A 25,596-nucleotide genomic window follows, 5' to 3' on the forward strand; every position below is an offset into this window, starting at 1 on the left:
TGTGTGTGCAAGAGAGAGAGAGAGAGAGAGAGACCTATCTTATCCATCCTTCCATCCATCCATTTATCCATCCACTCATTTATATATCTATCTGTCTGTCTGTCTACTTTACCTACCAACCTACCTACCTACCTACCCACTTTACCTACCTACCAACCTACCTACCTACCTACCTACCTACTTTACCTACCTACCTCTATCTGTCTGTCTGTCTACCTATCATCCATCCATCCATCTACCTATCATCAGACCTGTATAAAAGTGCTATTCTGTGGTCTCCTTACAAGGAACAGTCCTCCAGCGCACAGATGGATGATCTCCTTATCCAGAGAAGTTCCAAGGAACCAGTCTACTCACCGGCTCCTTGGTCTTTGCAACAATTGTTTTTGTAGAGGCATCTGCAGGTTGCATTACCTCCCCCTGAAGCTTCAAGAATTCTTATTGGGTTGTGTTTTATAGATGAAAAACGACCATGCCCTAATTATTTTTTTTAAAAAAACTTGCATGTCACATAGCGTAAAACATTGGTTGCTTGTTTATATGCAGAAGAAGTGTTTTTTCACATTTTATAAATAATTCTTCTCATCAGATGCAAACTTGGAAGAAAAGCAATAACTGTGGACAGACACATGAGAAGAACATGTTTCACATGTTAAAGGATTTCTTTTTTTTTCATGTCAGTTTGAGTTGCTTGGCCATGTGGAGGTGGATACAGATGTGGACCCCATAACTAGAGAACTGAGACAGGTAATGACCTATCCAAAGAAAGAACATAATCATAATTCAATCTGATATCAGGCATGCTTATGGCATTCTTACCTACCTACCAATCTACCTGCCTATATAAAGGTAAAGGTTCCCCTCGCACATACGTGCTAGTCGTTTCCAACTCTAGGGAGTGGTGCTCATCTCCGTTACAAAGCTGAAGAGCCAACACTGTCCGAAGACGTCTCCGTGGTCATGTGGCTGGCATGACTAAATGCCAAAGGTGCAGGGAACGCTGTACCTTTCCACCAAAGTGGTCCCTATTTTTCTACTTGCATTTTTTACATGTTTTCGAACTGGCAGAAGCTGGGACAAGTAATGGGAGCTCACTCTGTTACATGGTGCTAGGAATTCGAACCGCCGAACTGCCGACCTTTCTGATCAACAGGCTCAGCGTCTTAGCCCCTAAGCTACTATGTCCCTTCACCTACCTATATACCTACATACAAATGACTCTGGGTGGACTTACAAATGCTTAATCCTGCATCGGTTCTTCTGGACAGGACGAAATGGAATCGGTGAAGAGTTCTCCCGAATATCACCATGGCAATGGACCTTACAATGATGTCAATATACCTGGATGCTGGTTTTTTAAGCTGCCTCACAAGGTAAGAGTGAACCTCACAGCGTGTGTTTTTGTGTATCTGTTGGGGAAGCCAGTGTCAACTTGCATCTACTGGCATTGTGCATGTGTTGCCATTTTGACATCCCTGCAGTTTGTTGCAGTTTCCTCTACACCTCACTTCCTTTTCGATTTAGTGCACACTGGTGTTTTTTATTTAGATTTTTTTTTTTGTATTTTGGCGAGGGGGAGAATATGGCACTATTCACTTACCCAAGCATGCATCCGTTTCACCAGTGAGTTTTGGCTGGAAGAATTCTTACTAAAGGCACCTCAGCAATTAAGTATCTTTTCTCCTGATTGGAAAGACAAAGAAAGAGAATGTAAATGAGAGGCACCAGTTTGAATTTGTTTTGCTTGCTGTTGTGAAGATTTGCTCATTCTCAGTTGTGGTGAATACAGTTGAGGAATGTTAATTAATGGAAAAACTATTCTGCACATTTAGAATATAAGAATAACTTTCAGGGATAAAATGGGCCTTAGTGATTCATCTGATCTGATATAATCTCTAATATTCCCATGGGGATCTGAATTGAGAGGAAGTTTCTATGTTTGCATGGAAGAAGGAGTTTCTTTAAGATTAACCAGGAAGAAGCATTGCTTTTTGCTCTCAGAATCTGTTTTGTCAATGGCTTCATGAGTCAAAATAAACTTTCCTCTCCTGCTGTTAAAAGGATGGCAATGCCAGCAATGTTGGAAGCCCATTTGCCAAGGATTTCTTACCCAAGATGGAAGATGGTACCCTTAAAGCTGGAATAGGAGCAGCCGATGGGACCCATGCTTTGGAAATCAACAAGAAAATCTCTTTCTGGAGAAATGCTCATAAACGCATCAGGTGAGCAGACAAGCACAAATTCAGTTGCGTTGCCAACTATCCATCGCATTAATAGGATAGGATAGGATAGGATAGGATAGGATAGGATAGGATAGGATTGAATTGAATTAATTGAATTGAATTGAATTGAATTGAATTGAACTGAACTGAACTGAACTGAACTGAACTGAACTCTTTATTGGCCAAGTGTGGTTGGACACATAAGGAATTTGTCTTGGTGCAAATGCTCTCAGTGTACATAAAAGAAAAGAGACATTCGTCAAGAGCCAAAAATCATCAGGTACAACACTTAATAATAGTCACAGGTTACAATAAGCAATCAAATCATACTAAGACACAGTCAATATAAATCGTAAGGATACAAGCAACAAGTTACAGTCATACAGTCACAAGTGGGAGGAGATGGGTAATAAGGAGTGATGAGAAGATGTAATAGTAGTGCAGACTTTGTAAATAGTTGGACAGTGTTGAGGGAATTAGTTGTTTAACAGAGTGATGGCGTTTGGGGAAAAAAACTGTCCTTGTGTCTAGTTGTTCTGGTGTGCAGTGCTCTACAGCAGGGGTCTCCAAACTTGGCAACCTTAAGACTTGTGGACTTCAACTCCCAGAGTTCCTCAGAAAGAAAAGCTGGCTGAGGAACTCTGGGAGTTGAAGTCCACAAGTCTTAAAATTGCCAAGGTTGGAGACCCCTGCTCTATAGCATCGTTTTGAGGGAAGGAGTTGAAACAGTTTATGTCTGGGATATGAGGGGTCTGTAAATATTTTCACAGTCCTTAATTGCTTGTTCTTCCTTATTCTCTTTTCTCTCCTTTCCTTTTTCTTCTGCACAGCAAAAATTTGAACTCTCTGTTCCGTATGTAGAATGTCATCCTTCTATCATAAACTTGTTCAGGTTGCAGAAACCAATTCCAAGCTCCCAACACCCAAGAAATGTTCAATATGAAGAGAGGACCTAATCTGGGGCAGCTGGAATGAGTTCCCAATACAGGTCGTCCTTGACTTAACAAGAGTTTGATTAGTGACCATTCAAAGTTACAATGGCAAGGGGAAAAGTGACTGTTTTTCACACGGACCGTTGTAACATCCCCATGGTCATGTGATGAAAATTCAGTGGCTTAGCAACTGGCTCATATTTACGACGGTTGCAGTCTCCCGGGGTCACGTGATCCCCTTTTGCAACCTTCTGACCAGCAAAGTCAATGGGGGGGAACCAGATTCGCTTAACAAACCGTGTTACTCACTTAACAATGCTGGGATTCACTTAACGACTATGGCAAGAAAGGTTGTAAACTGGGGCAAAACCCACTTAACAAATGTCTCGCTTAGCAGCAGATATTGGGCTCAATTGTGGCTGTAAGTCAAGGACTACCCATACCTGATGAACCATTGGGGGTGAATGCTGATAGCCCCGTTGTAGATGAGTCCAACATCAAAATAAACTACTTTCCTTCAGGTAGATTACTGGTTTTGCCTTTGGAATATTCAGTGTCAGCTTTACCAGACAGGAAAACCAGCCGGATAAGCTTAGTCTTTATTGTAAAGCTTTTGTTCTCCTTGCAGTTCGCAGATAGTGGTTTGGTTGAAGAAAGGAGAATTGCCAAGATCTGTAACTAGGTACGTATAGAGAAATGCAGTCAAGACCAGTGTTGCTTAATATATATATCTCTTTTATTTTATCTGAAACTAGAAACCTCAGCTAAAATCCATATAAAGGTATGCATTCAAGTAATGATCCTTTTGGGCCTCAGTTATTATTTTTTATTGTCACTATGAATCTCTTCTCTCTGGAAAGAGGGTGCAGAAAACAACCGTGATAAAAAGCAACTCACAGAGTTAGCTTTTTAATGGATTTAACATTGTGTCTTCTCCTAGGGGAAAGATCCATAGTTCTGGAGCTCCCTTTTGTATTTTTCACATGGATAGTCTTGGAATTCTCCATCTGGGACCTCAGAATCCAGCTGGAGTTCACTTAAATAGTACTTTTCCCTGCAATCTGCAACAAAATATTTAAAAAAGCAATCTTAATGCATGCACAGTTAACAAATCAAGAAGATGACACTGCCTCCTTTTTCTGGCTATTTATTAGGACTGTGGTTTATTTAATTTCAATCTTTAAACATAGCAAATTTGCAACAGTTTGCTATTAAGGATATAGTTACAGAAGGAACTATCTAGTGGTCAAAATGCCAGGGTGATAACTCTATCACCATTACAGTCACTATATGCGGTGGTGGAAAGGTGGCTTTCAGCTTAGCAGCTCACCCACAATCGCTCAGATTTTCTGATGAACAGTATAATGAATGTATCCTGAAAATAGGGAAGGCTAGAACTATGGGGTTTTGTGTGTGTAAATAAGGGAACAAGGGAATTTTTATACCCATAGGAGTAGCAGTCGCTTGGGTGAGGGTAGTTTGCATGCCTGTGGATCAGCTGGAGGAAGAACCAACTAACTGGATCTTTTCATCTTACTGAGATGTCAAGGCCAATGATTGAAGATCAGTTTTTAACTGCTTTGGGAGCACAAACAGCAATGTGGAATCTGCAGGATCGCTGATGGTAATCTTCTGGGCTTTGAAGTGGGTTCTCACTGTGATCTTTTTCTAGGCATCCGGACTACGATGATGAGAATGCTTATGGAGCTATCCTGCCACAAGTCGTGACTGCTGGAACAGTAACTCGGCGCGCCGTGGAGCCCACGTGGCTGACCGCCAGCAATGCCAGGGTAAAATTGTCTTTTCAGATGCTTCGTATGTGGAAGGCTGCACCGACCTTTTAGCTGTTCCTACGGTGGAGCTGAATATGAAATAGCATGAAAACAGGAAGTTGCAGGCATGTTTCCATAACGCTAAGAGTTTTGAGACCCTTCCAGACTTGTAACTGAAATCTATTTGTGTTGCTTTAGACCCGGGAAAAGGGTAATTTCTTTTCTGAAGTCCTAAAGTTTGGGTTCAATGGTTGGTGGCACAGTGGTTGGAATGCGATACTGCAAGCTATTTCTGCTGCCTGCCAGCTGCCTGCAATTTGGCAGTTCAAATCTCACCAGGCTCAAGGTTGACTCACCTTCCATCCTTCCAAGGTTATTAAAATGAAGACCAGATGGTTGGGGGCAATGTGCTGACTCTGTAAACCGCTTAGAGAGGGCTGTAAAGCACTGTGAAGTGGTATATAAATCGAAGGGCTATTGCTATTATTCTGGCTGCTTTACCCTCCTATATGGCAGGGCTAAGATTAGGACATATGGAAGAGCAGAATAAATTTGGGTTTTTTTCTGCCATACCCAATGCAAGACACAAACCATCGACACACACGTGGAACTGATAAAACAGCATGACTAACTGTCCATTTTGAAGAATGAGTCTTTTGGTGAGCGAAATGATGGAGGAGAGAAAGGCATTGCCTTTTAATCCAAGCCCACAGATAGACTGCGGCTTCTCGAGAAGCAAAATCTTTTTCCTATTTCCTATTTCTTGCAGACTGACCGGGTGGGCAGTGAGCTGAAAGCTATCGTTCAGGCTCCTCCTGGTTACCATATGGTTGGAGCTGATGTTGATTCTCAAGAACTTTGGATTGCAGCTGTTTTGGGAGAAGCCCATTTTGCTGGCATGCATGGTAAGTATCGGTATGCTGAGAAGTTTTCTCCTGGGTATTTGGCAGTCAAAATATTGTGCCTGAAGCATCAACATTCTCTGTGTCCTCTCTGTTAACAGCTCTTGATAGATCAATGTTCAGTACATTTATTGTCTCCTATTTTTAAAAGGTCTCTTGAATAGGTATCCTCAGTTTATTCCCCCACAATTGGGACTAGAATTTCGAATGAGGTGGGAGTAGAACGGATTTCCAGACCAAAAAAAAATTGCACAATACAGGAACCAGGAGCACTACTCAGGTGACCCTGAAGACACAGATAAACCTCCAAGTGGCCCCAATGACCCTCCAAAAGGATGCAAATGACTAATGCTGTCTGCAAGGAATATAAATATAAATCCTTCCATTCCCTCACCATCCAGTCAGAGCGGAAGAAGCTTCTTGGACGAGAAGCAAAACGTCTGTTCTTGGTTCTTAAGCCACCTTGAGATGATCTTTTGCAGATAATACAACGCAATTATATGTTATAATTGATCACAGTGAAATGAATATTATGAACTAGGCTTTATAAAAGTTGAGATTTGGATGATGTGAATCTGTAATTAAAGTCTAATGATTTGATTATAATATAATATGCATAGTTGATCTATACAATATGAATTTTAATTTAAATTTAGAAGGGAAAGACTGTTGATATCGTGCACAAAAGATATGTACCAACCGACACATTGTACTTGGTGTTTTATGTTTGTGTTTGTCAATGTTTGTTGTCAAAAATAAAAAATAAAAGTTTTTTAAAAAAGAGATGATCTTTTGCTTCCTGACCCCCTTTTTCCACCCCTTCAAAGGCTGCACCGCATTTGGCTGGATGACCCTTCAAGGGAAGAAGAGCAACAACACAGATCTGCACAGCAAGACGGCCTCCACCGTGGGCATCAGCCGAGAGCATGCCAAGGTGTTCAACTACGGGCGCATCTACGGGGCAGGGCAGGCGTTTGCCGAGCGTCTCCTCATGCAGTTCAACCACCGCCTGACAGAACAGGAAGCCGGTGAGAAGGCCCGGAAAATGTACACTGTCACAAAAGGAATCCGACGGTAAGGTGGCCTTGGCAGAGAAGGGATTTCTGCTTTATTGAATGATTTGGTGGATTGACTTGAGATTGGATTCAACTCCCAGAATTCCTCAGCCAGAATTCTGGGAGTTGAAGTCCCAAGTCTTAAGTTGCCGGACCCCTGATTTAGAGGCTGTCCCAATCCATGCAGCTCTGAGTATAATAATACAAGCAGAATGGAATAGAAATAGAAATAATAGAAATAGAACAGAGCTGGAAGGGACCGCAGAGGTCTTCTAGTCCAGCCCCCTGCTCAAGCAGCAGCACCTACACCATTTCAGGCAAATGGCTGTCTAGAAAGACTCTTCTTAAAAACCTCCAGTGATGGAGCACCCACAATTTCTGAAGGCAAATTGTTCCACTGATTAATTGTCCTCCCTGTGAGGAAGTTTCTCCTTAATTCCAGGTTGCTTCTCTCCTGGATTAGTTTCCAATCATTGTTTCCTGTCCTGCCCTCTGGGGCTTTGGAGAATAATTTGACCCCCCATCTTCTTTAATAATAAAGTGTAATAATACAAAAGCGCGGTATGAATTGTCTTGGACTTCCCATGGTTCATTTAGTGGCTGTTCAAAGTTACAGCGGCACTGAAAAAAAGTGACTTATGACCATTTTTCACATTGCAGCATCCTCCTGGTCAGGTGATCACAATTTGGATGCTTGGCATCCCCTTTTCTGACCTCCTGGCAAGCAAAATCAGCGGGGAAGCCAGATTTGCTTAACAAACTTGTTACTAACTTAAGAACGGCAGTGATTCACTGTGGCAAGAATGGTCATGAAATGAAGCAAAGCAAAGCATGCTTAACTGTCTTGCTTAGCAACAGAAATTTGGGGCTCAATTGTGGTCATAAGTCTAGGCCCACCTGTAGAGCATCCAAGAAGTCAAGAGAAAACCCATCGGCATTTAAACTTCCCACAAGTTGCTGGTTACTTTTTACCAGTCTACCATCTAGAGCATTTTGGCATACTGTGTAAGGGTGTGGTATGCTGGATGCTCTGTAGTGGATAAGATGATGCTCCAGAGAGTTATAAACACAGCACAAAAAAATCATCGGTTGCTCTCTTTCTTCTCTGGAAGAGATTGCGAAGACCAGACTCCTCTCTAGAGCACTAAAAATCTCCATAGACCGTTCTCATCCTGAACATTCATATTTCGATCTGTTACCGTCAGGGAGACGTTATAGGTGTCTTAAAATGCGGACTAATAGATTGAGAAACAGTTTCTTGTCTTGAATCAAACAGTGCATATGTGATTTAGTCCTATTATTATTATTTTAATTTTTAAATACCCTGTAGTATGATTGTGATGTGGTGTTTGGGGCACTGTGCTGGAGTAGCTTTCAAATTTCATTGTATTTGTGGAATGCAATTACAATAAAGGTATTCTGTTCTGTTCTATTCTATTCTATTCTATTCTATTCTATTCTATTCTATTCTATTCTATTCTATTCCTATTCTATTCTATTCTATTCTATTCTATTCTATTCTATTCTATTCTATTCTATTCATATGGTCTACCAGCCATTTGAACCCAAGTCCAACTTTTAACAGATTAACAGAGTTGGAAGGGACCTTGTATCATCTAGTCCAACCCCCCACCCAAGCGAAGACCCTACACCATTTCTGACAAATGGTAGCCCAGTCTTTTCTTGAAAGTCTCAAGTGATGAAGTTTCCACAACTTTCAAGGGCAACTTCTGTTCCATTGGTTGTTGGTTCTCACTGTCAGAAAGTTTCTCCTTGTTTCCAGGTTAAATCTCTCCTTGTTCAGTTTCCATCCATTATTCCTTGTCTGGCCTTCGGGTGCTTTGGAAAATAGCTTGACCCCCTTCCTCTCTGTGGCAGCCCCTCAAATATTGGAAGACTGCTATCATGTCTCCCCTGGTCCTTCTCTTCACTAGACTAGCCTAGTCCTAAAGACAGAGGCAGATTTTAAGAGCTTGCTTAAACAGGTTCAGCATGAGGCTTGTAAATTTTGGCAGCTTTTAGATGTCTGTGGAGATTCTCAATCCATCCAGCTCATGGTTGTCCCAAAGGTGCTTTTTTCAGGAGGCAATTGGACTTTCTGGTTTTTCTTTGTAGATGTTTCGCTTCTCATCCAAGAAGCTCCTTCAGCTCTGTTCTCAGAACTTCAGAATTTTAGAACTGAAGAAGCTTCTTGGATGAGAAGCGAAACATCTTCAAAACAAGACCCAGAAAGTCCATTTGCCTCTTGAAAAAAAGCACCTTTGGGACAGCTTTTAGATGGTGTCTCCCATCCTTGTCTTTCCTCCTTTTTTCATTGCTTATAGTTGCCACCTGTCTGAGGAAGGAGAATGGCTAGTGAATCAATTGGGCCTTACAGTAGAAAGAGCAGAAGATGGTTCCATACCCATGCAAGACGTCTGGCGGTTACAAAGAGAAGCAAAGAAGCGGTAAGAGATAACAAAGGCCAAGCTTTACTGTTGTTTTTCCTTCAAAATAATCAGATTTGTGCAAAAAAATTATGTATGTATGTATGTATGTATGTATGTATGTATGTATGTATGTATTTCAGTTTTGTTCGGGTATTTTCCCACATCATTATAGTTGTGCTTTTAAAGTTGTAGCGATGTTTCGGCAGAATCTCATCTGCCATCATCAGGCTTGTGTATTGTGTTCGTCTGTGAGTCAGGCTTTCACAGCCGTTTCTGTTTTAAATTTGGTGCTAGCCTACTGCTACAGAAACGGCTGTGAAAGCCTGACTCACAGACGAACACAATACACAAGCCTAATGATGGCAGATGAGATTCTGCCGAAACGTCTCTATAACTTTAAAAGCACAACTATAATGACGTGGGAAAATACCCGAACAAAGCTGAATAACATACATATAAATACCCACGAAAACTTAAGAAAACATATATACTCTCTCTCTCTGTGTGTGTGTGTGTGTGTGTGTGTGTGTGTATGTATGTATGTATTTGTTTTCTGAGGTTCTCGCGGGTATTTGTATGTGAAGCTTTGGTTATTCGGGTTTTCTCCCGCGTAATATATATATTACGTATAAGTATACACATATACTTACCTACCTACCTACCTATCTATATGGACTGTTGGCACTAAAATGAAGTCAACGTTCTACGTCAGAATCATTTATACTCCACCCTGCAAACTTCTGCCAGGAATTACATGCTTTGCTAAATTCTTCGGCATTCAGAGTTCTTTGCGTGTTGCCCCTAAATGTCTGGTAATTGCAACCAGACACTCTAGGGCGGGGTCCCCAAACTTGGCAACTTTAAGATTTGTGGATTTCAACTCCCAGAATTCAACTCCCAGAAGTCTACAAGTCTTAAAGTTGCCAAGTTTGAAGACCTCTGCTCTAGGGACTCCTGAAACATTAATGAAACGTCCTTGAATTTGCTTTTTCAGCTGTAAGGCCCAGAAACTAAAAAATAACTTGTTATTGTCACTTTAAACGGAAGCTGAAATGCTACAAAACTAAAATTTGGGTCTTGTATGATTGTAGTATCAGTTTATTCTTTTGGACACAGGAAGGGCATCTGACCATCATAACACTCTGCTGGCTCCCTTCAGTTGCCCAGATTCCACCCACAAGGGATTATGGGGTCATTAAGACGATGATCACTTTGTTATTCTTTGCTCTGCGTGTGTCCTGCTGCAGTGCAACTCTTCCTTCTTGCAGTTCAATGATTGCAACCCAGGGTCAGATTTTCTGTAGATCTCGAGTTCAGCAGGGATGCGCTTCTTATTCTAGGTCTCGTAGGAAGAAGTGGGACATGGTACGCCAGCGAGTGTGGGCCAGTGGCACAGAGTCTGAAATGTTCAACAAACTGGAAAGCATCGCCATGTCGGACGCCCCCAGCACCCCGGTGCTGGGCTGCCGAATTTCTCGAGCGTTGGAGCCAGCAGCTGTTGGGGGCGAGGTGAGATAAGAGATCCCTCTGTTCTAACGACAGCTAGTCCTCCACCCAGGACCACAAAAACTTTATGTTGCTAAGTGAGAAATGTGTTGAGTTTTCCCCCATTTGTTAAGCAAATCCCTGCAGCGGTTAAATTGGTAACACGGTTGTTAAGGGAATCTGGCCTCCCCATTGACTTTACTTGTCAGAAGGGGGAAATCACGTGATCCCAGGACACTTGCAACCGTCACAAATGCGAGTCAGTTGTCAAGAGTCTGAATGTAAATCACATGACTATGGGGATGCTGAAATGGTGTGTGAAAATGGCTGTAACTCAGTTTTTTTCAGTGCCATTGTAACTTCAGTAAGTTGAGGACTATAGTTGATTTTTTTTTTAATTTGATGAGTGGTGGTGGCGCAATGGTTAGGATGCAGTACTGCTGGCTACTTCTGCTGACTACTGGCTGCTTGCAATATGGCAGTTCGAATCTGACCAGGCTCCAGGTTGACTCAGCCTTCTATCCTTCCGAGGTGGGTAAAATGAGGACCCAGATGGATGGAGGCAAGAGGCTGATTGTAAACTGCTTAGAGAGGGGCTGTAAAAGCACTGAAGTGGTATGGAAGTCTAAGTGCTATTGCTAAAAGTAGCGACTTAGCTGTAACTGGAGATGTCCCAACTGTCTTTGGCCTTGTTTTAGACCTGTCTGCAATTGCGCATACACATCAACGCATCAAAGCTGCAAAGGGGTGGATGGGTAAACATAGGCTGCAGGTGGGCTAATGCGCAGACCTTCCAAATTTCAGCTACCCAATTAGATAACAAGAATAATCTTCATTGAAAAAAATATTACAGTATCGGTTGGGTTTTTTTTCCTTCCCTTCTAGTTTGTGACCAGCAGAATAAATTGGGTAGTTCAGAGTTCAGCTGTGGATTACCTGCATCTGATGCTCGTATCTATGAAATGGCTGTTTGATGTATTTGACATTGATGGACGTTTTTGCATCAGCATCCATGATGAAGTGCGTTACTTGGTTAAGAGCGAGGACCGCTATCGGGCAGCACTTGCCCTGCAGATCACAAACCTCCTCACACGGTAAGCACCGGTCTTGTCGTTCAGCAAGCAGCTCATACTTTATTGGGAATGTTTTCTAAATCTGCTGCCTTCCAGATGTTTGGGGTTTGCAAGCCCAGATGTTTTATGCTAGGTAAGGATTTTGGAAACTGTGTTCCTATTGACCTTGGAGTATGCTGGTCAGTTTGGGGAAGGTGGTTCAACTGGTGGGAATTGAGCAGCATGGCTAGAAATTTTCTTAGACCAATAAGAATTTATTGGCAATAATATTCAGTTTATATTGAGTTGGAAAAGAAATTATTGGAAACAAATCCTCTTGAGACGCCGTAATTTAGTAGCTGCATATCAAAACTAAATATCAAAAATTATTGTGACAGATTACTATTTAGAATTTTGATATTCTAATCCCAGTTAGCTGGAAGATTACATGTTAAGAGTGTTGGAGTCCTAATTATTCTCAAATCTTGGAAATAACATTGGCAATAAAATATTTTAAAATTAAAAAATGCAGATCTGATTTTTAAAAAATTACTCTCCCTTCATGCAGTTTTTACCAATTATATATTTGTGGAATAATAGTAGGATGGTTCAAGATTGCATCATTGTATTTACAAATCCCAGAGAATCTGTGGCATCTAGAGAACAGGGATGAACATTTTTACCTGTCCTTCTTTGAGGTACTTATGTGATTACAATGAGTGAAAGAGCTTCAAGGACTAAGTTTTGGACATAGTTTTCAACCACAGATTCAAGCATTAAATAGAACATGGCCAACTAATATACAGGTGAAACTCGAAAAATTAGACTATTGTGCAAAAGTTCATTTATTTCAGTAATGCAACTTAAAAGGTGAAACTAATATATGAGATAGACTCATTACATGCAAAGCAAGATAGTTCAAGTCGTGATTTGTCATAATTGTGATGATTATGGCTTACAGCTCATGAAAACCCCAAATCAGCAATCTCAGAAAATTAGAACATTACATGCAATCAATAAAACAAGGATTGTACATAGAACAATATCGGACCTCTGAAAAGTATAAGCATGCATATGTACTCAGTACTTGGTTTGGGCCCCTTTTGCAGCAATTACTGCCTCAGTGTGGCGTGGCATGGAAGCTATCAGCCTGTGGCACTGCTGAGGTGTTATGGAAGACCAGGATGCTTCAGTAGTGGTCTTCAGCTCTTCTGCATTGTTCAGTCTCATCCTTTCTCTTGGCAATGCCCCATAGATTCTCTATGGGGTTCAAATCAGGCGAGTTTGCTGGCCAATCAAGCACAGTAATCCCACTGTCATTGAACCAGTTTTTGGTGCTTTTGGCAGTGTGGGCAGGTGCCAAGTCCTGCTGGAAAATGAAGTCAGCATCCCCATAAAGCTCATCTGCGGAAGGAAGCATGAAGTGCTCCAAAATCTCCTGGTAGATGGCTGCGTTGACCCTGGACTTAATGAAGCACAGTGGACCAACACCAGCAGATGACATGGCTCCCCAAATTAACACAGTGTGTGGAAACTTCACACTGGACTTCAAGCATCTTGCAGTGTGTGCCTCTCCATTCTTCCTCCAGACTCTGGGTCCTTGGTTTCCAAATGATGCAAAAGTTACTCTCATCAGAAAAGAGGACTTTGGACCATGAGCAACAGACCAGTTCTGTTTTTCTTTAGCCCAGGTAAGACGCTTCTGACATGTTTGCTGTTCAGGAGCGACTTGACGAGGAATACGACATTTGAAGCCCATGTCCAGGATCCGTCTGTGTGTGGTGGCTCTTGATGCACTGACTCTCAGTCCACTCCTTGTGAAAGTCCCCAACACTTTTGAATGGCCTTTTCTTGACAATCCTCTCCAGGCTGCAGTCATCCCTGCTGCTTGTGCACCTTTTTCTTCCACACTTTTCCCTTCCACATAACTTTCTATTAATGTGCTTTGATACAGCACTTTGGGAACATCCAACTTCGTTTGCAATTACCTTTTGTGGCTTTCCCTCCTTATGGAGGGTGTCAATGATGGTTTTCTGCACAACTGTCAGGTCAGCAGTCTTTCCCATGATTGTGATTCCTACTGAACCAGACTGAGAGACCATTTAAAGGGCCAGGAACCCTTTGCAGGTGTTATGGCTTAATTAGCTGATTAGAGAGGGACACTTAGAGCCTAGAATATTGAACCTTTTCACAATATTCTAATTTTCTGAGCTTGTGGATTTGGGGTTTTCATGAGCTGTAAGCCATAATCATCTCAATTATGACAAATCACGGCTTGAACTATCTTGCTTTGCATGTAATGAGTCTATCTCATATATTAGTTTCACCTTTTAAGTTGCATTACTGAAATAAATGAACTTTTGCACGATATTCTAATTTTTCGAGTTTCACCTGTATATGGATAAAGAAAAACCCAAAGCTCTTGCTTATTTAGAATAAAGTATTATAAGATAGCACTTTCTATTTGATATATCCCCTTTTTTTTTTTTCAAACTAAGGAAAATTGCTTTTCTGGCTGATTAAAATGTGGTTTAGGTTAGTTGATTTTTTTTTCTCTAAAGGAAAATTCCCAGAGGCGTATGATGGAAATAGTGAGGGTGTGTTGTGATGATATGCCTTTGAAGCAACTTATTTTCTAAATGATGAGGATCTACTCCATAGGAAGGGATTCCCACTTCTAAATGCAGCATTCCCTTTTTTAGGTGTATGTTTGCCTTTAAACTCGGTCTTCAGGATCTGCCTCAGTCGGTGGCCTTTTTCAGCGCTGTAGATATTGATCATTGTTTAAGGAAAGAGGCGACAATGGATTGTGTCACCCCATCTAACCCAGGAGGACTGGAACAAAGCTACAATGTCTCCCAAGGTGTTTATCAGATTGTTACTGATTTTCAAAATCAGGCTTGACAAGAATTCTGTCTTTCAGTTGCTGGATAATAGCACTAGCAATAGCACTTAGACTTATATATCGCCCTCTCTAAGCAGTTTACAGAGTCAGCATATTGACCCCAACAATCTGGGTCCTCATTTTACCCATCTTGAAAGGATAGAAGACTGAGCCAACCTTGAGCTAGTCAGGAATCAAACTACTGGCAATGTGAGCGGAATTAGCCTGCAATACTGCATTGTAACCACTGGGAAAGGAAGGAAGGAAGGAAGGAAGGAAGGAAGGAAGGAAGGAAGGAAGGAAGGAAGAGCACTTAGACTTATATACTGCTTATAGTGCTTTTACAGCCCTCTCTAAGTGGTTTACAGAGTCAGCATATTGCCTCCACAATCTGGGTCCTCATTTTATTTACCTCAGAAGGATGGGAAGGCTGAGTCAATCTTGAACAGTGTGCTGTCCCAGCCAGTCTATGGGAATTGGATAGTTACTTAGGATTTATGAGCTGTCCCCTTAAGGGAATGCATCATGGTAAATGTAGTTAAGGTATCCTGGGAAATGTAGTCCATATCACGTGACCACATCTGTAATCCTGATTGGTCATTAAATTGACCCTTGAGGGGTTGGGGGGAGTTTCCCTCACTTTTGCCTGAACTCCCTAACTCATGGGAGCTGCTTTCTATCGCTACAAGATGGGTTAGGAGATAACCATCTTTTACTACAAGGCAGATATACAAAGGATTGGTCATTAAAGAAGAACTTCATCACAAACGTGAGTTATGAGGATACCTGATGAACCAATAAATGTAAGTTGTTATGGACGTCTTGTTGAGTTATTTATCTGCATCTGTACAGCTTCAAATCCACCTCTGTGCAGAAGGCAGAAAAAGCAGGTTAGGATCGAACTGCTGGCAGCCAGCAGTTAGCCTGCAATGCTGCATTGTAACCACTGCGCCACCATGGCTCTTCCTTCCTTCCTTCCCACTTAGCAATAGCACTTAGACTTATATACCGCTTTACAGTGCTTTGCAGCCCACTCTAAGCATGTTTAGAGTCAGCCTCTTGCCCCCAACAATCTGGGTTCTCATTTTACCCACCTCGGAAGGATAGAAGGCTGAGTCAACATTGAGTCCGTCAGGATCAAGCTCCTGGTAATGTGAGCAGAGTTAGCCTGCAATACTGCATTGTAACCACTGGGGAAGGAAGGAAGGAAGGAAGGAAGAGCACTTAGACTTATATACTGCTTTATAGTGCCTTACAGCCCCCTCTAAGCGGTTTACAGAGTCAGCATATTGCCCCCACAATCTGGGTCCTCATTTTACCCACCTCAGAAGGATGGAAGGCTAAGTCAACCTTGAGCCTGGTGAGATTTGAACTGCCAAATTGCAGGCAGCTGGGTGCAGCAGAAGTAACTTGCAGTACTGCACTATAACCACTGCACCACAGAGGCTCCTATAATCCTATATAATGAGAGGTTGTAAACCTTTTTCAGCCTGGAAATCAGCTTTGTACAAGGCTTCTGACATCCTCAGGATCAGTTTGGCTATTAAGACTTTGCTCAGGAGTATTCCTTAAGGAGAAACCCAAAATGCATGCATGAATTATCATGTTTTCTGCAACAGGGAGGGAAAGTATTAACTGAGGATAGTATCTTCCCTTACATTCTCTGACTGAACAGGATACTCTTATGCATGACTAGGTAGAAATGAGAGGCATTTAAATTGAAGGAGCCTGAATATTTGGGTAACAGGATATAAGCATTTTATTTTATTTTTCCACAGAAAGATACTTACTTTTTAAGAAGCCTCCTATTCTAATAATGGAAGGAACATACAAATAGCAGGGCTGTCTGAAATTGCTTTCCCAAGTTAATGTGCACTTTTAAAAGTATATAGTTGTTTATGTTCAGAAACACGGTTAACAATTGCTGTACCTAATGTGACAGTTTAAGAAACCAACACAACATTATGCATTTTATTGAATTGTTAGAGGAATACTTTGCCAAAGTAAATGAAGAAAGTTCAGCTAAGCCCCAACTCTAGCATATTATCTAAATATATTCATAGTATCTGTAGTTTCTGATCAATATAAGGAGAGCTTGAATTAAATGTTTTAATCTGCTTGCTCTTTCCTGCCTTAAATAAACCCCTGCCTGGGCCAGGATGTATTTAGGAGCAAAAATCTTCAAAGATTCCAGCACACAAATCTTTACAAATTAAGTTTTAACTTTTGTACGTTTTTAATAAGCACAGAAATGATTCTCTGAAACTTCATTCTTGTTAATTTCTTACAGGGGAAGCTCTGGATATATACAAACTTATTCAAATAACAAAAGGTTCCTTGGAAAAGGGAAAATGAAATTTGATTTTAGAAGCTAACCGGTCACACTTCTTCCCAGGGGGATCCTCCAGAACCTCTTGGTCATGGAAATCTGCTTTTTCTTCTTACTCCAAGTCAAAAGGAGGAGAACAGGCATCTCCAAGGACTGTGGCTCTCATGGCCAACATGGTGGATTAGAGACCAAAAGGAAAAGGTGCAAATTCAATGTGCCTTATGGGGACAGGCCACGGACAGATCATCAGCAGGTTGCTGATACTGCAAGCATGAAGATTCTATGTGCAAAGGATATGGTGAAGAAACACTTTTCTAATAAACTGTAGATTATTTGAAAAAGATGGCATCCTTGTAGATGTTAAAAACAGTGCAAAGCCAGGCATTTGAGAAGAAAAGGGGCAGCTCTCATTTCTTTCGTCTTTTTTTCTTGGGTTCTCTGCTGGTGTTTGACTGGGCAGATGCAATGCTCTGGAAGAAATAAAAACAGAGCACATGGAAAACCCCACATTAGCCAGCGAATGACTGAAATAGTGCAAGCCGTATAATCAGCTAGTTAACCAAACTAGTTACATCTGTTGTACAAATCTCCCAAACATTTTGGAAGGGTTTTTTGTTTTTGTTTTGCCTTTGTTAAGATATGTTTCAAGGGAAGAAACAGAAGAGAACGATGGTAAGGATGGAGAGCCTGCAACAAAATGTTTCGCGATTCTGTTTTATTTATTTATTCTTAAATTAAAAGTACTCATGGAAGCAAGAACATGGCTAGTCTTTATTCCTGCTCCCAAACACTAGCAGTGTGGAATTGACCTTTTACTTTTGAACAGGACTACTAGAGTGGTTGCCATGTTCCATCAATGGTTTGTTTTTAAACAAGCTGCAGGACACTAGAATTATTTAAACTGATGTTAGCACGCATGGGATTGATACTCATACAAACTTCGCAAGGAGAATTTAAAGAGAAATAGATTGCTGCTGTCATCAAAATAAGGATCCTTTGGTGTGTTCCATCAGACTATAAAGAAAACCCCTGGAGATGAGGAGCACATTTGAAAGTTTGGGGCCTTAGTGGGAGAACAGTCACAAAGTGGCTTCCAAAATGTAATGTCCCTGTCCTCTACCAGCAGCAAGAACGTTTGTGGAGCCCAATTTGCATTGTTGCAAATTGGAAGGTGCTCTGCCACACTCCTTTTTCAATGTACAGGTAGTCCTTGACTTAAAACATTTCATTTAGTGACTGTTTGAAGCTTCAGTGGCACTGAAGAAAGAGGACTTACAATCATTTTTTTCACACTTAAGGCCATTGCAGCATCCCAATGGGATTAAAGTTTTGGTGCTTGGCAAGTGGTTCATATTTATGACGGTTGCAGGGTCACATGACCCTTTTGCAAACTTCTTGCTTTTATATTTTGTATTAAGTTATAAAGTATTGTAAAATACAGAATACAAAAGTAAATAAGAGGACAACGAGGGAGGGGGAAGAAAAGTGAGGAAAGATAGGGAAAGGAAAAAGCATTGACTTCCCCCTCTCTCTGTTACAGTAGAATAAGGCATTTTTACAAACTTCTCACAAACAAAGTCAATGGGGAAGCCAGATTCACTTAACAGCTGTGTTACTAACTTAACAATAGCAGTGATTCACTTAACAACTGGCAAGAAAGGCCGTAAAATCGAGCAAAATTCCCTTAACAACTCTTCTTGCTTAGGAACAGAAATTTTTGGCTCAATTGTGGTTGTGTATCGAGGACCACCTGTATATCATGACAATAACCTTTTAAAAGGAGGTGTGTAGGCATCAAGGGAGGGAGTTTTGGAGGCAGGTGGGTGACCCCAGGCACCACATGGTCACCTGTCCTGCAAACTGACCTCATCTTGGTCTGGCTCGTCCTCCGCATCCTGTTCTTGTAGGACATTTTCTACGGTAGATACATTGATTCGGAAGTCCCGGGAAGCACTTAGTTTCATGTATTGCATTAGGTTAACCTGGAACAGCCAGAGGTCAGGCAATCGTTTTACAAAATGTTTACACCAGCATTCAAAGCATTGAAAAAAAGTCATCACAGTCAAATTTACACTTCGGTTATGTGAGTTACGGTTGCTGTAAGTGTATGGATCAAGTATGATTTCACCAAAAATTCGCATCTGAATAAAAACACACTGTTTGAATTTGGTTTGTGAGACAAATATTTCACCAGAGGGCTTCATACGAAGACCTTTCTCAATCACATTGAATTCTAACGGACCTAAAACATACCAGATGTTATTTTGAAGTGGGGTAAAGAGCTGAAATTGCTTATTTTTCATTTGAAAAATAATTAACATTTTGAATTTGGAGGCAGGGCTAATGTATCATTAAGTGCACAGACTTCAGAGTGCAGCATAAAAGATACACTACCTTATATCATAATTGCCAGTATTATAAAAAGGAATTCCTACATTTGAAAAATTAAACCTTACCTTTGACTTTTTCGAGAGATGGATCAGAAAATTCTCATATTGTTCTATGGCGAAAACCAAGTTTGGAATTGGTTTAGTCTCCCGCAATACTTTAGCCTACGGATTCCAAGAAAATGAGCATATTAATAGAAAATAACACATTATTACTGTTTAGGATTTTATCTGTTTATACCCATCTCATAACAAGTGTCACCAAACAGCATCCAACAAAGAATTTTCATGGGCCAGAAGTTAGCAAAAGTAGAACAAATTAAAGAAGTACTGTATTTTGAGATCGAAATAGAGCAGATGATATTAAATAGCTAAGCAAGTTTTAGTTACGAAGGATTTTTTTGAAGCAACAAAGCAGTATACTGTTGGCTACACTAGTTTCACATTTATGCAAATAAGAAACATGGAAAGATTTTAAATATTCTAAACTACACTATTACCATCACTCAACTGAATCAAATCTTCACACAGACATCTTATGTAACTAGAATCTCTCTGCTGACAGAAGCACAATAAAGTCTTCTGTCCAAGCATCAACCATGTTAAATCCACCCCATTTTCTCTTACATTTATTGTGCACAAACACACCAATTGTTTCTGGTTGTGTGAATATCTCCTTTTCCTAGATGTTTTAGAATGCAAAAATGTCAGGAATCACTGTGGGACAATGGTTTAAACGCACTCCTAAGATTTACATGAAAGAAAATATTGAAGATCAAATTTTAATTCAGCCTGGCTTCAAAGAACTACATAAATATGAAAAATTAACCATGCTTACCATAACAGCGGATTCCTCTCCCTTTTTGTCTTTTTTCTTTTTTTCGATTGCAGAGGTCAGGGTTTCACGTTGGACATTCTGTAGAAAACAAAAATTACATTAGGAAGGCACATTTTTAATGAGTCTGGTGGGAATAGAGCAGCTGGGTACATGAGTCTCTAAGCGGTTGACAGAATCAGCCTCTTGCCCCCAACAATTTTGGGTCCTCATTTTACCCACCTCGGAAGGATGGAAGGCTGAGTCAACCTTGAGGATCGAACTGCCAAACTGCAGGCAGCCAGCAGTCAGTAGCCTGCAGTACTGCACTCTAACCACTGCGCCACTGTGGCTCATATAGAATGTTAATCCTCAGCTTTTAATATTGCAACATCCACAGATATATTTGGATTGCCACCAGCTTCCCATCCCTACCAGGTGATGCTCAAACTCAAATCCAATTTGATTCAACAAAGTTGCTGCGTCAGCACTCCTCTTTGTAAGTTAATAGTAGCTTCATCTGGGACTAGAAATAAGAAATGGAGCACATTGTCTCACCTGTACGTATGTAATGAAGGCATAGCACTGGGGAGTCATGTGGGAACCAGACAGTCTAACCTGTAGAAACAAAGGAGTGATAGTTATCCTGAGAGTTTCCCTTCTACGATCTCCACAGAATCTCCATTTCTGCCTGACCCGATATTTATAATGGTGCCTAATCATGATAGGCATTGTGCATGGTGAGCAATACTCACCAGTTTCTCAAATCGTCCTGGAATCCCTCCAGTTGTGTTTCGACACACTTGGAGATACTAGGAGACAAATGCAGGAGGTTGTGTCTGAGTGATAGGACCGTCTTACACTGTGAAAGAATATCTATGAACGTGGCCTAGGGAAGGGAGCAGTGGTGCATGGAGAAAAGATTACCCAGAAAGAGGACAATGTGAGAAAGAAACTCAGAATAATATTGCCTTTACTTTGCTTGATATAAGGCGGGATAGAGAGAAACTCTGATTGGTTTTCAAGATTGATGTCAACAGTTTGAGGTAGGCAAGGCCAAGAAATAGCATGGGAGGCAATCAAGAATACATGTTATTGTTGCAGATGGAGTAACAGAATCTTGCCCCTTTCCCCAGGTAAGGAACATTGTTTCTCACTAATCCAACTCAAATCAACATGTCTTTATATAAATATTACTAGCCTCATACCTGTGCTTCGCTACAAAACTATGTGGTTGGGCATAGTTTTGGGGGAGGAAAATAAGGGGAAGAAAATTGTGCCTCTGCCTTCCAGCATCCATCGGTATTCATCTGGCTAGCATCCTGCCAGTGTGTGAGAGTTGAGGGCTGTTTGGAAACGTGGCTTAGCTCAACTGTTCTTTACTAAAGCTGGTTGCTGCTGTGAAACTAAAACTGAAATTCCTCTGCTTGTGTTTTGCATTTGGAACAGATTTCTTTTCAGGTGGGGAGGGGAGAGTAGAACTCCTTAGCATCAGAGCATGTTAATAATAATATACGAAATACCGATGCTCTGATGATCATTTTGAAAAATCCTTTCTTAGTGAGCACCTAGAAGCCAAAAGGAATATACATGCCAAATTTCAAGTTTGTAGGCTTTACAGTGTTCTGGAGATTTTGTAATGATGCGTGAGTGGTACTACGCGGAAACCGAATACAAGATTTCACTTATATATATATATATATATATATATATATTTATTCCTGGGCCTTATAGCAGGCAACTCCATTCTAGTGTCTGAATAACTTTGGCAGATACCACTTAGATTCAGAACCTTCTTAGGAATAATCCTATGGGAATTTTCTGCATGACCAGTTGTTTCCCCCTACTTCTCGGCATAACAACTGTCTACATTTTAACTCCCTTTGAATAATGGAAATCTGGTAACTCTGTCTTTACCCTTCCAGGTCAGTAGCACTCACATATTTTACAAGTGTTGTGAGAATGGCATACATCTTGCTGAGACTCCTAAGCAATGTGTCCACACAGCTCCCTGTGGGTAAGGCTGTTTGGACCAGCTCGTGGTAGGCGGTCAGCGCAGTCCCAAGCTGTAGAACAACAGCCTTCTCTAGAGGTTGAGTTTGGTTTACGGCTTGAGAGGCATTTTCTAGTTTTAAAAAAAAAAAGGGAGAAAGTTACATTCAGGTCACAAATGATAAGGTCTGAATGCTCTAGGATTGTCTGCTTTGGATGGGAGGATCTTTTTTTCTCTTAAAGATGTGGTTCAAGTAGGCTTAAAGTTCTGTAGAGATTCTCAGTTATCCAGGTCATGGTTGTCCCAAAGATGCTTTTTCAGGAGGCAACTGGACTTTCTGGATTTTCTTTAAAAAAAATTTGCTTTTCATCCAAGAAGCGTCTTCAGCTCTGATAGGATAGTCTTCAAAGAAAAAAACAAGAAAGTCCAGTTGTCTCCTGAAAAAACATATTTAGTTCAAGTAGGCTTCTAACTCATGGTAGAAGAGAGACTGTGACTCTAGGTTTCCTTGTCCCTGAATCCCTCAACTTTTCCATTTTTAGAGATATTTGTTTCATCATCAAAATTGGGTGCGATGGTTAGTTTCCTGCTATTTTGAGCAAATACGGGAAAACTGTTATGTAAGTTTTAAAACAAGAATTCATTAGATCCAACATGTGGCTGTCATTATGTTTATTGGATCAAGCCAGTCAGAAAACATCAATCTTCGACTGCATCTTTCTTAGACTAAAAAAAACAACAGAGAATAAAATAGGCTGTGGTAATGCTGAATAAAATTATGCAGAATGTTCAGAAAACAGGGAAGATCTGATCTACACATCTGGAGGCTCCCTTTCACTCCGTGAAGATTAAACTGGCACAATTTTGTGATCAGCCACATTTCTACTCCCTTATCTCATATCTTTTATTCCTGTTGACCACCTAAAGGTGTCAAACGTTTTCCTTGTGACATTTTTTTTCTCTTTATAGTCAAAATGTATAGCCGGAATCTCTTCTGAAAAGGAGGATCTTAATATACCTAATCATATGAGCCATGGTGGCACAGTGTTTAGGGTGCAGTACTGCAAATTACTGCTGGCTGACTGTAAATTTGGCAGTTCAAAGCTCACCAGGCTCAAGGTTGACTCAGCCTTCCATCCACTGAGGTGGGTAAAATGAAGATCCAAATTGTTGGGGGCGATATGTTGACTCTGTAAACTGCTTAAAGAGGACTGGAAAGCACTGTGAAGTGGTATATAAGTCTAAGTGCTATTGCTATCTACTTGTTTAATCTGACAAAAGTAGGGGCTCATATTTTGCAAATACCAAGATAAAGTTCTAATTATATTAATTTGAAAGTTGAGGCTCTTAGACTTCTTTAATGGTCATAGTTTGGCTTTCCACAATGGCAGTCACTTCTGACATAAAGCAGGCAATTATCCAAACATTTCACAGAGGTCCTTCATAAATATTACCTGCTGCCTCAGATCCCAAATAATTTTTCATCTTGTTGATCAGCCAATCTACCTCTTCAAGGATCTTGTCTGCTTGACTCAAAACCATTAACTTAGAGAGAAAGAGACAGAGGTTGAGACAGCTTAATGCCACGTAAGTACAAGCAAAGTGCTGTAGAATGCTCTCTTCTAAAGTAGCATTATTCATGTTTCAGTCATTGCATTCTTTAAGTTGGATCCCAATATAACTTACACAAGCTGTAGGAGCTGCAGTCTTTGAGTTCACAATGGCAAAGTGACATTGATGTTCCATTTCAACATCCTGTGAATATTAACAGAATTAGAGGTGTTAATTCAGATGTTTGATTTCTATTCCACTATCTTATCTTCACTACAACCCTATAAAAGATAGAATTAAAGTAACTGGCCCAAGATTTCTTTCTCAGCTTTGTTGAGAATTTGAATTTTATCTCTCTTGAATCGAACAAAACTCCTTTTTTAAAAATATCTTATTAATTACATTTTTATGCCACCCATTCTCCCTATAACGTAACTCTACTGGGAGGATTTGCCACTTCAAGAATCCCATTAAAGGTTAAATAAATTGATCAGGTTCCTAATGGGTTGTTTTAATCATGGCTTATTGATATAGTAAAACCATGGCAACTGGCACAATATGTTGAGCTGCAAGCTAGCTTCATGCTTCAAATGCCCAGTATCAAATCACATTACAACTTAGCTTGAAAGGGAAAATGTTAGATTATCTTTGCCCTGGCAAATGCATCAACCTTAAAGTCCACCTGGTCTTCCTCACCTGGTCTATGTCTCCCAGCTGAGCATGAATGTCTTGGGCAAGATCACGCAGTACGGTGACTGGGCTTTTAACAAGAGCATGCAGTGTGAAAAGCAGAGAGAGTAAACCTTTGCAGCAAGGAGCATCTTCTGCAGAGAAAGAGAAAAAGCTCTATCAACAAATTTTGAAAACATCTGAATGTGGCTAATCCAGCCTCGCTCATCTTCAGAGGCATAAACTAATCACTCTCTTGTACACAGTTCGATTGTTCTGATTTTAGTGGCTTGTATGTTATTTTATTTTATTATTTTATTTTGCTATAAAGTCCTCTGAGTATATTCAAATAAGACTGAGTGATTGGTTCATTGTGGAACCAGACATACTTCTATCTCTTTTTTCATCGTCATAATGAATTATGATCACTAATCAGGATTATCCATAATTGAAAGTTCCAATTTGGTTCCCACTAGCAAAAACGTTGAGGTAGTCACCATGAACATAATTGGCTTTAAAAGTGGGGCTAAAAGGCTACTGGCTCACTCACTCATATCAGGTGCTCAGCCAATGTCCGATCTGCGCTGGTTGCATGGAGGTACTGAGCAGCCCAAATTCACACTGAAGCAATTAACACTTACCCAAGCTAGTTTCCTTGCAAAGCTTCACTGTCCATGATAACAGCTGTACAAACTATGGAGAGAAAGCAATTTCTCATTAGTTGATTACTCCTCGGTCGGTTAAATTCAATTTTCAAGGAACAAGGCTCTCAGAGCAGCCACTTAAAATTAATAAAAAGAGTAACAGACAATTAAAACAGAGTCTTGAAAAAGGTGGTAGCCTTGGCAAGGGTAATATGACCACACTGACATTTAACACAGCAACAGCAAGTGAAACAAGTTATTATAGAGGTCTTTGGAAACTGTGGTTTTCAATAGATAGGTAGGTAGGTAGGTAGGTAGATGAAAGATAGGTAGGTAGGTAGATGAAAGATAGATAGATAGATAGATAGATAGATAGATAGATAGATAATAGATAGATAGATAGATAGATAGATAGATAGATAGATAGATAGATAGATAGATTAGACAATAAAATATACCAAGAAAACTGAAAACAG

At 40.5% G+C, this 25,596-nt stretch overlaps 2 protein-coding genes across 5 annotated transcripts in view; one reads left to right on the top strand and one right to left on the bottom strand.

Annotated features, from left to right (window-relative positions):
- Nucleotides 1–17,403, top strand: part of POLG (DNA polymerase gamma, catalytic subunit) — a 29,992-nt gene extending 12,589 nt beyond the window's left edge. For both annotated transcript variants that reach the window (XM_026681853.2, XM_087972756.1), the window contains exons 12-23: nucleotides 682–747; nucleotides 1,269–1,373; nucleotides 2,062–2,222; nucleotides 3,783–3,836; nucleotides 4,827–4,944; nucleotides 5,696–5,831; nucleotides 6,656–6,902; nucleotides 9,208–9,330; nucleotides 10,653–10,821; nucleotides 11,683–11,891; nucleotides 14,552–14,712; nucleotides 17,024–17,403. In XM_026681853.2, coding sequence (XP_026537638.1) covers nucleotides 682–747; nucleotides 1,269–1,373; nucleotides 2,062–2,222; nucleotides 3,783–3,836; nucleotides 4,827–4,944; nucleotides 5,696–5,831; nucleotides 6,656–6,902; nucleotides 9,208–9,330; nucleotides 10,653–10,821; nucleotides 11,683–11,891; nucleotides 14,552–14,712; nucleotides 17,024–17,088 — 1,614 coding nt within the window. In that variant the 3' untranslated portion in view covers nucleotides 17,089–17,403. The remainder of the gene's footprint in view (nucleotides 1–681; nucleotides 748–1,268; nucleotides 1,374–2,061; nucleotides 2,223–3,782; nucleotides 3,837–4,826; nucleotides 4,945–5,695; nucleotides 5,832–6,655; nucleotides 6,903–9,207; nucleotides 9,331–10,652; nucleotides 10,822–11,682; nucleotides 11,892–14,551; nucleotides 14,713–17,023) is intronic.
- FANCI (FA complementation group I) overlaps nucleotides 16,610–25,596 on the bottom strand; it is a 29,362-nt gene continuing 20,375 nt past the window's right edge. For all 3 annotated transcript variants that reach the window (XM_087972752.1, XM_087972754.1, XM_087972753.1), the window contains 11 exons: nucleotides 25,118–25,169; nucleotides 24,504–24,631; nucleotides 23,943–24,011; nucleotides 23,711–23,801; nucleotides 22,204–22,388; nucleotides 21,019–21,075; nucleotides 20,822–20,881; nucleotides 20,288–20,365; nucleotides 19,519–19,614; nucleotides 18,928–19,044; nucleotides 16,610–17,532 (listed from right to left, as the gene is read on the bottom strand). In XM_087972752.1, the coding sequence (XP_087828878.1) occupies nucleotides 17,470–17,532; nucleotides 18,928–19,044; nucleotides 19,519–19,614; nucleotides 20,288–20,365; nucleotides 20,822–20,881; nucleotides 21,019–21,075; nucleotides 22,204–22,388; nucleotides 23,711–23,801; nucleotides 23,943–24,011; nucleotides 24,504–24,631; nucleotides 25,118–25,169 (996 nt within the window). In that variant the 3' untranslated portion in view covers nucleotides 16,610–17,469. The remainder of the gene's footprint in view (nucleotides 17,533–18,927; nucleotides 19,045–19,518; nucleotides 19,615–20,287; nucleotides 20,366–20,821; nucleotides 20,882–21,018; nucleotides 21,076–22,203; nucleotides 22,389–23,710; nucleotides 23,802–23,942; nucleotides 24,012–24,503; nucleotides 24,632–25,117; nucleotides 25,170–25,596) is intronic.

Source organism: Notechis scutatus, chromosome 11 (genome assembly GCF_049901735.1).
Source record: "Notechis scutatus isolate UNSWTSFEM ecotype Mainland chromosome 11, rNotScu1.2, whole genome shotgun sequence".
Classification (NCBI taxonomy): domain Eukaryota; kingdom Metazoa; phylum Chordata; class Lepidosauria; order Squamata; family Elapidae; genus Notechis; species Notechis scutatus.